This window comes from Lates calcarifer, linkage group LG5 (genome assembly GCF_001640805.2).
Source record: "Lates calcarifer isolate ASB-BC8 linkage group LG5, TLL_Latcal_v3, whole genome shotgun sequence".
In the NCBI taxonomy this organism is placed as follows: domain Eukaryota; kingdom Metazoa; phylum Chordata; class Actinopteri; family Centropomidae; genus Lates; species Lates calcarifer.
In genome coordinates, this window is record NC_066837.1 from 5,413,178 (window position 1) to 5,427,373 (window position 14,196).

A 14,196-nucleotide genomic window follows, 5' to 3' on the forward strand; every position below is an offset into this window, starting at 1 on the left:
TGGAAAGCAATCATGGTATTACTGTTTATCTTTCAAAACAACAAACACCAGATAAACATTAGAAATACAGCATTTGTGTTACATACATACACAACTCCCCCACTGCATCAACGGAGTAACCTCATTTGGTCTGATGCCGATCAGGCCTGTGAATAAAGACCCAGCCATCAGTCGCTCACCCGTAAGCTCCCGTTCCACGAGTCCCCCGGTATCTCTTATCCAGATGACACTGTTCTTTTATATAGACACTGTTCCATAGAGGTCTTTGAATTGCACTCAGTTCAGATGCTCACCTGAGACTAATAACCTTTGGTAAGCTTATCAGAGATGCTGAACCTGACACAACACAACATCCAAGATCATAGGGACATGCAACAACACGGAGGTGAAAACAGTCAACTTACTTGGCTCATTAAATATTCCAGTTTCTCACCAGTCAGGATGTCGTTGTGCCATGGTCGGGAGTACAGTAGGTGAGTTACTACAGGTAAACGTGGCTACAACATTAATATTCATTAAAGTCAAGTCAGTCTTTCAACAGTCACAGTCAGACATATGCTTTATTGATTACCATTTACATACCAAAGTTTACAAAAGAAAAGAGAATACAGTCATTCTTATCGAATGGGGACTATAAAGCCAAGGTGCATCTCACACTGCTGAAGGAGAGCATTGTATGCGGCACTACAATATATGAAACACTCTAAAATATGACCTCTAGGTGAGAGCAGTCAGGTGTGCAGTAGATGTGCTGTGTTGTGAAAATGAAAGTGTGTGGAAAAAAAGAGGAAAAATAACAAGGACAGTATGTGGCATGTGCTGTACAGGAGAATATGTTTTCTCATGAGACATATGGCATGCACCAGCTGGAGTTCTTATATTGTTGCTGTGATAAGTGGCTTTATTCTCAGTTCACTTCCTTTCGGTTCTCAGTTTTATTGGATTGCTCCCTAGCTTCCCTCTTCACCCCATGTTTATTTCTGCCATTTCTCTTTATTGCTGCCAAGAAATTTCCCTTAACTTGTCTCGCTTTTGTACTCGCGCAAATACACACAGGCACCATCATTAACTAAATTCAAAACAAGAATAATTTATAGTTCATCAAAACAAAATTCATATCCTACAACTTATTTCTGTGTTATAAAGGTTACACTTAACTCTAATTGTATTTTCTGTGAAATTTAAGTTTCAACAGATGTTTAAATTTTAAACATTAAAGCATTGCTGGTGTTTGCCCTGTGAGTGCTTTCTTTATTCCGTCCCTACTTCATGACACAAAGATGTCTATTAGCATTTCTATGAAGCAGATGAGCGGCAGACAAAAACAGATGTATAAAAGAAGAGAGAGAACGAACATGTTATTTGTTGGAATTAATTTAGAGTGTTTCCTCTTAATCACAGTGCCTCCACTGCTTCACTTGAATGACAAGGCAACTCCTGTTGTTTGTTGTTGTGTTAATCTCTATGTAAAGCAGCTGTATTTTTAAAAGGCAGCAGACAGCCTTGTACTTACCTTATATACTCATGATTTTTCCATCTATGATGTTCAAAATTATTCCACACACTATTTCATGATTATCCCTATGATCCCTATCTGAGTACATGGCACACTTTGTTGCACTTGCACAGTGTGAACTTTGAAATTTTGTGAGATTATTACAGAACAAATATTGATTTTTTTCCAACTTTCAAGTGGTTGTGTGAATTTTGAATGTGGTCAGAAGAAGTCAAGGTTGGATTTTATCTCTATTTTCCTCTAAGATGTTTTACCTTCTCCCTTCCTGCTTCTTCTAACAGAAGGACCTAAGAGAGACAGGTAGACAGTATCTATGTCACACATAACTACAGCAAATACTTAAAATTTTGCTATCCCTGGACATGAATGAGAAAAAGGAACAAAATGGTAATAAGACAGTCTTTGGACTGGCTTAGGGTAGTTGTAGCCACAAAACATCTGTGTAAAACCTTTTTATATGAGGCCCCCAGAGAGAGGACACAAAAGGCAGAATAAGAGTCAATAAAGACTCAGCTTTGGTTAAGACCACGCAAAACACAACTACTGCAGAAAACCACACAAATGCTTCCACACTATGTATTAATCAAAGTTACCACTATAAAAATCCGCTTCACATTCAAATATCAGTGGCTTTTGTGTGTTATTTTCATGACAACTTAGTCTTGTTAAGAAAAAATGTATTTCTCAAAGACTCATTGATGAAATATTCAGCATACAAATAGGGATACCAAGCTGTTTTCTTAGCCTTTTGAATGCAAGATGGAAGTATTGCATCAAACAAGACGTTCATCCCCCACAACACAGCACCGACTGCACTACTCATATGTCAGAGCTGTTGTGAAGCACTTTTCTGAACACTTTGTGAATATCTTATGAGACAGGAAAAAAGGCAAAGGACGGAGCAAAAAGATGTATAGAAAATTAAAATCAAAATTAATCCCAAACTTATATTCTACACCCCTGTGTTTGAGATGGTGTCAGATTACTTCAGATAGTGGTCTGTCTGCTGAAGAGGTCAAGGGTCACCGCAGAGAGGAACGCCGGGATGCTCTTCTGGTGATGCAGATGAAGGGCCACCATCTCTCCAAGAGTTTTGGAGAATTCTGTCTCCATGAGCTGCATGCTTCCATTGGAGCCCTACACACACACACACACACACACACAAGTAAACACACAGACATCAAAAAACAATACACACTATCAAACAATAAGACCTGGGTTTTCCACTACCTCCATCTCCAGAAAAAAACTTTCAAAGTGAAGCAAGATCACTTAAAGTTGTTATTGTCTACTGGGGATTGTCAAGTGTGTGTGTGTGTGTGTGTGTGTGTGTGTGTGTGTGTGTGTGTGTGTGTGTGTGTGTGTGTGTACGCATTCACAGCAGGGTGAAGGTGTCTAAATCTGTGTGGATTAATTAAAAGGAATGAGGAGCAGCTCGGGGCGACGGAGTGAAGGAGAAAGGGATGAGGGAAACGAGGGATAAAGTAATTAAAGCATTGCAGGGAGGGAGGAAGGTAGCGAGGAGCAGAGTCCCATAGCATGCTGGGAAGATATTGAGATGTCTGAGAAATGTCCTGTGTCAACGTGTGTAAGAAACACAAATCTTTATTTGACAGGTATCATGAGAAGGCTCATAAAACAATTACAGTTACAGAGAAAGGAGACAATACTGAGAAAAGAAACGAGGAGGCTAAAAACCAGAAGACAAAAAAAATGAATGGCAGAAGATGAATTAAGAGAGCTTCAATACTGCACTACATTATTTACCACATGAACACTTTAATACTGAAGGTCCAACTCAGTAAATGTTCACCCACAAGAATGCAATTGCGAGCTAAATAGCTTTAATATTCTACCTGAACTCAGTATTATAACTTGAAAACTGAAGAGATTTGAACATTAAGACACTGAAAAGCAGTATAGTTGTTGGTATATAATGTTTTTTCTGAAAAAAGGAAAAAAATAAATACCACTTGATAAACCAATTAGTGTGCTTCCTCACACATGACAGGCGGAGGTGAACTCAGCTGTTCACTTCTGTGCAAAGAGCCACAAATCTCTGATGGGTGAGAAGAGAGGATAACTGAACTAATGACATTTGCTAGCTGACTGCACAATGCTAAACCAAGGCTAAACCCAATATGAAGAGTGCTTAAGAGACAAAGACAGAATGACTTGCTGTTTTAGTGCTGTTCTACAGGAATGTGGATAGAAATGCATTGACATTAGTTTAAATTCAGAACTGAATACAAGCTAGCAACCTGCAAGGAAAATTATAGGGTGGAATGATGTTTTGCAGAGATATAAATAAAAGAGAGATAATAAATTACACGTATTGTCACTGTGTTACACTATCAACTGACTCCAGCCCCAGCCTTTAGTTTTTATTACAATGGCATTTATTCATTCACTAAAACAAGGTTTTATTAAAGTTTTGCTTTAATTAGGTCACTTTTCCTCATACTTGGCAAAAAGTCAGGTAGCCTTTGTGGCATTGTCTTTTCTTTTTTGTAATATATAGTATTTGGTAATTTGCCTTTTGATAATGTACAGTCAAGAGGCTGGAGACAGGAAATTAGGGAGAGGGAGGATGACATGCAACAAAGGTCTCCAGCTGGATTGGTTGCGGTTATGTGGTAAGCATCTTAGACTACACAGGGCCACCGTGACATCCAACTGTAGTTGTATTTCCAAGATTAAATGTGTGTTCCTGTCTTTAATTGGGTCATTATCAAAAAGTTCTGAAACACTTTTTTTTAATTAAAAAAGAAGTTTCTTCCCCTGAATAGATGGTAAGGTAGTAAAAAAAGGAGAACTGATAAAGACTCAAGTTCAATAATTCAAAGCATCTCCAATAATCTGTTTTCTCAGTTTGCGAAGGAGCAGTGTGACCTAAGTAGTGATTTTCTTGATGCATCTCTTGACATATGCCAGTAGCACTTAATGGACCAACTTTGACTGAGTCATAAAGATTCACCCTGTAGGCACTATCAATATCTGGACCAACATGTCTTCAATGGTCCAAGTTTAACAGCAGCGAACAAGACACAATCAGCACTGAGCACCATCTCATGCTGACACATATATATTATATTATACCATGGCCACAGAAAACACTTGTGTCTAATTAGCAGACAGGTGTCTGTAAAATATTTTATATTACACCATCTCACAACAACACGGTTCTGATCATGTGGTCTTGATTTCATTAAAAATTCATCATTAGAGCATCACCCTCAACACTGAAGGGAGGCAATCCACAGGTTTTAATCACACCATCTTTCTTGTTACTACTTCCCATCTAACTGCCTCACTCTGTGGCTTTATTTCCCTGACGCTCCCTGGTGTTTTCTTTCCCTGCGTGGTTATCTGAAAGCTATGCCATATCCTGAGGCTGCTGTTCTCATCACAGACGCACACACTCACACGTGTGTGCACACAGCTCTAGAAACTGCTAGGGCTCTGGGAACATGGGAAGACATACATCAAAGAAAAAACACTGCGACCAGTTACCATGGAGATCTCTGTGTCTGAAACACCTTCTGCCAAAGTTTGTCATTAGAACAGACTGTGTGTGTGTGTGTGGTGTGTGTGTGTGTGTGTGTGTGTGTGTGAGAGAGACACAGCGGACGAGTTGATGGATGCCTATGGGAGCTGAGGACTCCCACAGTCAGTCAGATAGGAAAACTAAGATAACACCCTCATTGTCTGGAGAGACATTAATGCCCCCCACATAACATTTGGGTTTCAAGTGGCCAAATGTGCTTGCAGACACACACCACACCAAACCCACCCACTCACCCACACCCACACACACACCCACACAGGTGGCTGAGCAAAGGTTACACAAATTTACACAGATTACAAGAGGTTATAGACACAAAACTGAAGTGTTGGTGCTCTGGGTCTGAGACAGAAAGGAGTGTTGGAGTAACACGGAGAGGCAATGAGAGAGAGAAATGAATTGAAACACAAGGAGACAGGCAGGAGAGCGAGAATCCACTGATGCCAGCAGATTCACCATGTTGACTGAATACTGTTCATATAGCTGGGCTCAGCAACACCAGGATAAATCTCACCAAAAGCTTTTGAGTACATTAATTAAAAGTAAGTGGTTTAAAATTATTTATATGTACTTAATTAGTTGTTGGCTCACCAAAAACAAGTAGGCTTAGCTCATGACTGAGGCCTTACATGTAATAAACTATAGCTGCAGGGTTCAAAGTATTGTTAATCTACAGCCATGCTAGTGGCTCTGTGAGGCTGTACTTAGGCACAGTGGAGCCTTGAGCTGAATGCTAACATGCAAGCTCACATACATTGACAATGCCATGACATTATTACTGTGACAGAGACACTAACATCTGCTAATTAGTGCTAAACATAAAGAACAAATGAGGCTGACGGGAATGTCATTTTTGCTGGTATGTGGTCATAAACCAACGTTGTTAGCATCCATCCTCTGCAAACCATGGATATCCATACCTAATTATATAGCAAGTTATCCAATAGCTGTTCAGATATTTAAGTGATAAGTGATGAACCAACCAGCCAACTCTACCATTGCTAAATGGATGCCACAACTATGGCCAATAAAGCAGAGGTAAACCATTGTAAGATAGGTGCTGGATACAAAGAGATTCATCCAGACTGGAATCAGAGCTTCCTTAAAGACATTTCCACCAAGGCTAGTCTTCATCACGTGAAAGGGACTCAGAGGAGCACACATTATACCAGAATAACCAGTGACAGTATAACAACTTAATCATTTGGTGACACTTGATGTGCAAAGCCTTCACACAAACATCCCACACAGTGAAGGTTTTGACTCAGCTTGTCATTTTTTCCTACCAGCGCTCTTCTTCGTCCAAACCCAGCACTCTGTGCCTGTCTGGTTCTTCGTGACATTTATTTTTTTTTCTTTCAAATGTATAATTTTCCTCAGTCTAGAGGCACAGCCATTTGTAGTAAAATGGTACCAAACTACACATGGCTCTTTTTGAAAATAATAATACAGATATGACTGTAGAGATTCTTGTGAACAACATGTATATTTGTCTGTATATGTGTGTTTATCTCTTATAATGTTGTGGTACATCAATATTATAGTGTCAAGGTAAGCTTTAGTCCAGCTCTCAAGTATTCATATTTGTGACTGTACTTGAAGCTGTCACAGCCTTGTTGCTTTAATGACATGTTTCCAGTGAGAGGAAAAATATGCCCTGATGTTAAAACACATCAATACTCCTACTGTCAGGTTTATAGATACACCTACAGTTTACACAAGAACTCATTGTACTGAGGTCAATTCAAATTTAATTGTGATGACGCGTTTAATGACATTGTTAAACTTTTCACTGAATCCTCTTTCCCTGTCTACCCGATGGACCAAGAGGATTGAGATTATTAAAGAATGTTTTCCTGTCCAACTCTGAACACAACGCATAATCTATATCAGCAGTCATCCATGGAAAGAAAATACAGTTACACAACCAAATGCATACCACAGGTAAATATATCTGCTGTTAAAATAAAGACGCTGGTGTTTTGTAATGTTTTAGTTGGTTTCTTAAATCAGATTTGATTGAGCTGGTATCGCTCTAGGTGAACTGATGATATTGAAAAAAAATTAAATGAAAAATGAAATGGCATAAGATAAAATATTTGAACATAATCGACTGTCATAGAGGTCTAAATATAGCAAAAGGAAGCCAGGTTCAAAGTAACTTGAATTTTCCCTTAGTTGATTGACAGCAAATGTACAATTTGATCTAATTAATGAATAACATATGCTTGTTCTGGTAATGTTTACCAGAGGGCCGATACCTGGCTGCCTTACATGACTGTAAATATAGCTGTACTCATATTGGCTGATCTGCCTAATGAAGTACTTGGCAGTAATTTTATGTGATTCTGTTCACGTATGGTAAAACATCTTGTACTGGAGTGCAGATGGAATGGTTGAGTCATTCCTGCTTGTTACCACAGTTAAGGCCCTGACTTACTAACCCATCAATAGTTTGTGATTAAAATTAAACATCATTTATTATATGAAAGTACTTCTAAAAAGTGTGATAACAGGAGAAATAGCCTTTTTTGATGGTTATAAGAGAAGCATATTTTAAATAAATATGACCCAGAGGGCCACACATTCAGCAACACTTGTTAAATTTATTCTCACATTTGTGCGGGGGAAAATTCACAAGACGTTAATAAAAGGTCAGAGGAGGTTTTTTTGAAATCAGCTTTATTCAAATACTGACCTTATCAATGGATATTTGCATATTCACACTTCCCAAAAAAGTGTTTTAAACAATATCTGACCTTTTTCTAAAACAACAAGGTTCTGTTTACATTGGAAAACAACTGGATTTCCCTCATTCAGCAGCTGGAGTGAGGTGCAGAAAAAAATGTCTGGTGAGGTTAAGGTAAATAGCAATTTCATAAGTTACTCCTAAAAGATGACCCTGACATCATGCAACATAAAAACAGAGCTGGAAGAGAAATTCTATTTGTTTACAAAATCAGGGCTAAGAATCTAGTAAGATAAAGTTGCACACAAAATGTAAGAAGGACAGACCTCAACAATGGAGAGGAGGAGTGCTATCCCATTCATCCCCTGTTTTCATTTGTCTATCCAATTAAAGGAAATCAATATTTCCCTGGCTTGAGATGCAGGGCGGGGCTTTATAGTGACCTCATCCAACCAAGGAGCTGCATGCTGCCTGAATGACAATCATGCTTCGCTCCCATTGCAGTCAGGGTCACAGTAAAGGTGCACACCCACACCCTTAGACAGTCAGACAGAAACACATGAAAGACAAGAAAGACAGAACAACTAAACAGAGCCTCTGTTCTCCTGCCAATGCAAAATATATGCAGCAATGTTTCAACATGCGTTTTTTTCCTGACCTTGAAATAAACTTTGCCTCTACATTTGATGTTGTGTTTTTTTTTTTTTTTTTTTTTGGCCCAGTGCAACACGCATGGCACATAGTTGGGAAGTCCAAGATGATCTTGTTAACTAGTGCAAACTGACTACTTGACGGGACTGTGCAGGATTTACAGAGTATGATGAGTAAACAGTGCGGTGATGTCTGGTTTGGTCAGTAAATCCTGTGAAAAGACCAAAACCAACATTGAACTAATCCTTCTAACAAGTGTTGCCTGTGTAAAAGCCTAAAATAATTTATTTGTTTGTGCCACAGAGCTCCAGTGTTAACCAAAAACTATTAAAAATGAATCAGTAAGCCACACTGTTGCTACAGCAATTTATTTTGAGTAGCATGCTGAAAATAGTATAGTACATAACAACTGCTCTGTTTTCACCGGTTCAAGTATCCTAAAACTCCAGTGCCCTGCTGTTTCGGGACATTCTTTTATAAAGTTAAGCAGGAAAAAATGAGCTAAAAATCACAGACAGGCTGGGAAATTTTGAGACGTTGACACATTGTTGGTTCTCACCAGTTCATAGGATTTGTTGACAATAAGAAAAATGTACTATTACACTAGCCTTATCTCACAGATGCATTTAAAAAAGCAAGTCCCAATCTAAATGAATGGAAAGAGAGCCATTACTTCACTTTTAATGGTCACCAGGACATAAAAACTACATGTATAGAACCACAAGTTAAATCTGATTTTTCTCTAAGTAATTTGTCTCCTCCTCTACATTATCTCTAGTTATGTCTGTAGTGTCTCATTTGACCACAATCGATGCACAATGCACAACCAACACTGGACTGATGCAATACAATCACACAAACTGAACCACACGCACAGCAGACAGGCCGATTATTACACAACGATCAAAATTCAACTCTGAACTCCTTTTAAAGCACTCTTCAGTCTTTCTAACTCTAACTGAAACACTTCCAGACAGCTTCACTGTCTTTACGGATGAGACATGTTGCTTTGCACAGATCTTTGCAACTGTTCTCTTAAAATAGAGGCCTCAGACTGCGTGTGCACGCGTGGATGTGACAGATGGCTCTATAGTGAGGTGGTGACATGCAGTTCACAGATCAGTTGACCTCTGTCTCCACTTTCCACCACTAATGAGGAGCCTTTTCTTCTCTGTCTTACCGTCTCTGTCTTATTCTTTCCTACCTCTGCTTCATAGATCTCTTTACAATTCATCTCAGTGCAGTGACAATGATGCATTGAAAAAAAACTAAATTCTCATTTACACCTTTGCCCACCTCTGCTCCCACCAGTCCACATAAATATACAGTATTCACACACATCCACACCATTGTCCCACCAACAGCAGCATCATCAACAAAAAAACAATAAACAATTCCACAGCTGCTGATTGGTGGGGGTGAAAAAACAGAAGGCAAATTAATTGAATAATCAGAAATATGCAGATGAATAGCTTTCAATTTAAATGCAGATTTTGGCATTTTTGTGCAGTCAGGAGGAGGATGTCAGAGAGAAAAAGAGAGAGACAGAAACATAGAGAAGAGCCTCTACAAAAAAAATAATCAAATCAGCAGATTTTCTATCCATATTTATATTCTAATCAGCTTTTTGTTTACTGTTAAAGTGTTGTTCATGTGTCTGAGCAATAAACAAGTAATGCCTACATACATCTAACAGAAAACTATTTTGTAAGTGGTACAATAAACACTATGACTGAACTGTGATCAACTTGATTCTCACTAGCATAAATACATAAAACATTGAATTAGTTATAGTTGTAAGAATAAGACACCTTGAAACTCAAGATGTGCACAGATGTTCAAAGAACTTACAACTCCTCATTGTTGCTAACATAACTTTCTGAGCATTTCTGAGCCAGAAATTGCATGAGTAACTGTTGGTTTTTTAGCTATGTATTTTATTATATTCTTTTTTTTTTTATCATTCACAGTGACAATCATTTCGTCACAGAGAGGAAAACTCCAAATATGCAATTGTGCTCTGCCCTAGGATGTTACCCTTGATGTTCGACTGACAAGTCATTAAACAGCTAAGTAGAATTGAGAGAATGACAGTGTGCTGACCTCTGTGTTGTATTAAACAAAGCCTGGACCATGTCCATGTCCACTGGGCTGAATATTTTCCCCATTAAAATTCCAAGCAATGTATTCCAAGTGCGGAGTAAAAGGAGTATTTATATGCAGTGTGAATTTCAGCCAGAATCCAATATAGAGCATCATATGCAGTGTGCATTTCAGATCGGACTCAAAATAAAACAAATTGGGCCAGTAAACAAGATTTATCCACTGGAATTTTGAGAAGCTGAGCAACAGGTGAGTTTTTCCAAATGAACAGGGATCTAGCAGCAATACCATGTTCTGTGTTTGTTACAGATGTAGTTTTGGTCAGACTAACTAATGCATCTAAACCTTTGTCTCACACACAGGACACAGTGAAGTATGTTGACCTTGTCTGACCATTTATATGGAGCACATTAACTTGTCTTCTACCTCAGTTGTACTGACGCTGTATCAACCTTTAGCTCAAGGCAAATAACAAATACTGGACTAAACATGTTGAAGCTGCTCTAATATTTTTGGATGAGGTTATTAAAAGCTCCTCTAGTTAATTCATACAGTTTATGGGACTGGAAAGTAATTGTCAACTTCACTGTGTGAACCATGATGCAGGTTAGGTCTGAAATTAATCATGTTTATATTAAAAGCACGATTTGAAATAGTGCAATTTACAAATAACAAGAGCCACAATTTTAATTCTAACTTTACATTACTAACAATGTCTTAATAAGATTGCTATAGTGGGGGCATTCTAACTAGACAACAGCCAACAGTATAATTCTGTAGTACGGTCAGTCCACAGAATGAACTTGAATAGCCTGAATTTGTTACAGCTGTTCTAGGGACAATTTCATTAAAGATGTTGAAGAAGTTGAAGACCACAGATCCATGTTATGTGTAGCTTGTTAAATGTGACAAAAGTTTGAGATAACGCTTAGTTAAACTGTCATTTAATAACTGTTAAAATCCTCTCCATAATATTTAGATTTTCCTTAAATCATTCTCAGGATTGTTTTCAGGTGTGTCAAAGTTATGTTTTTTGGGTGATGAGATTAGGTGGCTATTTACAAGTCTTGGTAACAAACATAAAAACTTAGAGGAGGCTCATTAGATAGATGACCTTTTACTGTAGAACAGCAGCACAGAGAATATTTACAGCATGAAGCAGCTTATATGATACTGAAGTGTAGTCTTTGCATTTCTTTTATCTGGACTTGCTGAGGGGAACATGAAGAGACAATTTCAAAATAAATGCATCCATTAAAAAAATCTTGTGTATCATGTATCAGTAAGTCTTGATAAAAAAAAAAGATTTTCAGATTAATTGTGATTTTTATTTGAATGATCTAATATCAATGATTAAAATCTAAAACAAATTGCTGTGCATTTGTGTCTTGTAAACTGTAAACTTGCTAGCTGACTCTCTTATAGTCTAGAGAGGGATAAACTGTAAAAAGACTCTGCATACTGAGCTGAGCTTTGTTAGTGTTTGTTGAACAAACAACAAATGGATTCTGCTTCATTCAGTCAGTCTAGATGGTGCATTCTTGCATCATCAAGAACTGAATCGAAATTAATTAATTCTAGACTTTGTGAATCCATTTGGGAAATCAGTTCCAAAATCCAGTCTCACCCAAACAAAATTATGAAATCATGTGCACAGATAAGCAGACCATGATATGCCAGTCAAACCAATCTAAATTTGATCCTTTTTGTTATTCTACAGAGTCAATATGCCGATAAAAACCATAGGACTGACAGGGCTAGGTGACAAATAAAGTTAAGAAGACAGCATTAATGTGTGAGTCTGTGACAGAGCTGGAGAGGCCTTCTCCTGCACAGGAATATTCATGACCTCAGGTGGACTTATGTGTGGTTGTGATGTATCACGTTACCATGGAGACAGCAGACATATGTTCCCAACATCGACCAGAGGAGCTAGTGATGCCGACAAGTGCACGCGCACAAGCGTGCACGCACAGACACACACACACACACACTTACACATACACACCCTGAGGGCAAGCAGGACAGGAAACTGTCAGGAGAAATCAGAGTCAACATTCTCTTCTTTCTCTGGGATCTTAACTCCAACATTTCTCTCTGAAGGTTTAAGAACATAAAGTCATATTCACTGAAGATGCAGTTAATTTATTCACTCTTGTATTCCCATCAGCCTTTGTGTTTACTGTTTATTAGCGCTTTGCTCATGTTTATCTTCATCGCTATCAGCGATACATCAGTGAGTGTTTTGTTTCACTCACTGAGCAAAGTGAAATTCAGTCCCAGCAAGCCTTCTTTCTTTTCCCAAAATATATTTCAAACACCCACTCATCTATCCTTTTTTGTTTCGTATTCATTTTATTGCTCTCAACTCTGTCTTACACGTGAACAACACAGCGCACACATGCATGTCCACACACTAAGAAATTTTAGATGACTAAAAAAAAGTGAAAGGAACACAAGACCTAACGGATCTTACTGTTATCTCAGCAATAGTACAAGATCTATTTGGCAGAGGGAATTATGGGAGACAAATACAGAATATACACAAACATTAATACAAACTCACAGACAGTAGCTCAGCAATATCTTGATTTTTTTTTCATTACTGCATTGTTCCTTTGTCTGCATCATGACCTTGTTTGATCAGATTCAGCTAAAAATACGTATTTTACAGTGCCACAGCAGAACTATCTTCCCAGAATGAGTACAGTTGGCACAGTATTCTTGAATGAAGCCTGAGAACTTAAATGTGGTAAATGAAATCAGCAATTAACCCAACGTGTTAAATGAAAATTGAGGGGGGCATTCCTTACAGGTTTTGCTGTTGCTACACAGCTAACTCTACCATTAACAGCTGTTTGCTTACCAGCCAAGAAGTTCAGCATCAAAATTCATTCCTTTAATTGAAGAGCTGTCTCCAGTTGTGAAAAGCAATGGTAATGTTAACTCTTGTTTCTATTTCTATCACTTCTTTTCTTCTACTGAAGTTAGCATGCCCAGCAGCCCTGTCTCATCACTTTCCAATAGCACCTCACTGTAGCATCCAGCCTGCCCTGAAGGAGTAGTGCTACTCAGACCACTTGTATTGTAAACACAACAAAAGCTCTTGGCAAGCAACCTTCACCACCATCCACTCCCAGCAAGAAACCACATTCAATGACAGCCAAAACTTACAAATAGCCCCTTTTAAGTGGTACTGTCTCAGTCAACATGCCAGTGTTTCCTCCTAATAGAGGGGTTTCAATTGAATATTTGTCAAGCATCACACGCATATAATGATAACAATAATTATTGTGATATAATTTTCTTAGATAGAAATATTACATTCAGTGAGCTACAGGCAGCATAGCTCTTTTGTGAGTGTAATATTTTGAGAGTTACAAGAGATGGAAATAGCAAAAGGTTACCATGGCCCTGATTATAAATAGGACATTTTCTAACTGACCTCATTTTTAAAATCAGCTGTATCGACATTTTAACATCCTACTGGGTGCTGTCAATAGTGCTGCTGCGGACAGTGAATGCGCTGTAACTACCAATCATTTAAAATGAGCCCTCTCATCCCACTTCCCTCTCAAATCTATTTAAAAATGGTTAAAAAAGAAAATGCAACACTATCTATCCTGATAATTTTAAGTAGCTGCCACACCGCCTGCTACAAATAACACTCTA

The 14,196-nt window shown here is 38.2% G+C and overlaps 1 protein-coding gene across 13 annotated transcripts in view; it reads right to left on the reverse strand.

Moving 5' to 3' along the window:
• Window positions 1–541: 541 nt before the first annotated feature.
• The window catches only part of mad1l1 (mitotic arrest deficient 1 like 1), an 87,282-nt gene continuing 73,627 nt past the window's right edge, over window positions 542–14,196 (reverse strand). For all 13 annotated transcript variants that reach the window (XM_051070507.1, XM_051070503.1, XM_051070501.1 and 10 more), the window contains exon 18: window positions 542–2,653. In XM_051070507.1, the coding sequence (XP_050926464.1) occupies window positions 2,504–2,653 (150 nt within the window). In that variant the 3' untranslated portion in view covers window positions 542–2,503. The remainder of the gene's footprint in view (window positions 2,654–14,196) is intronic.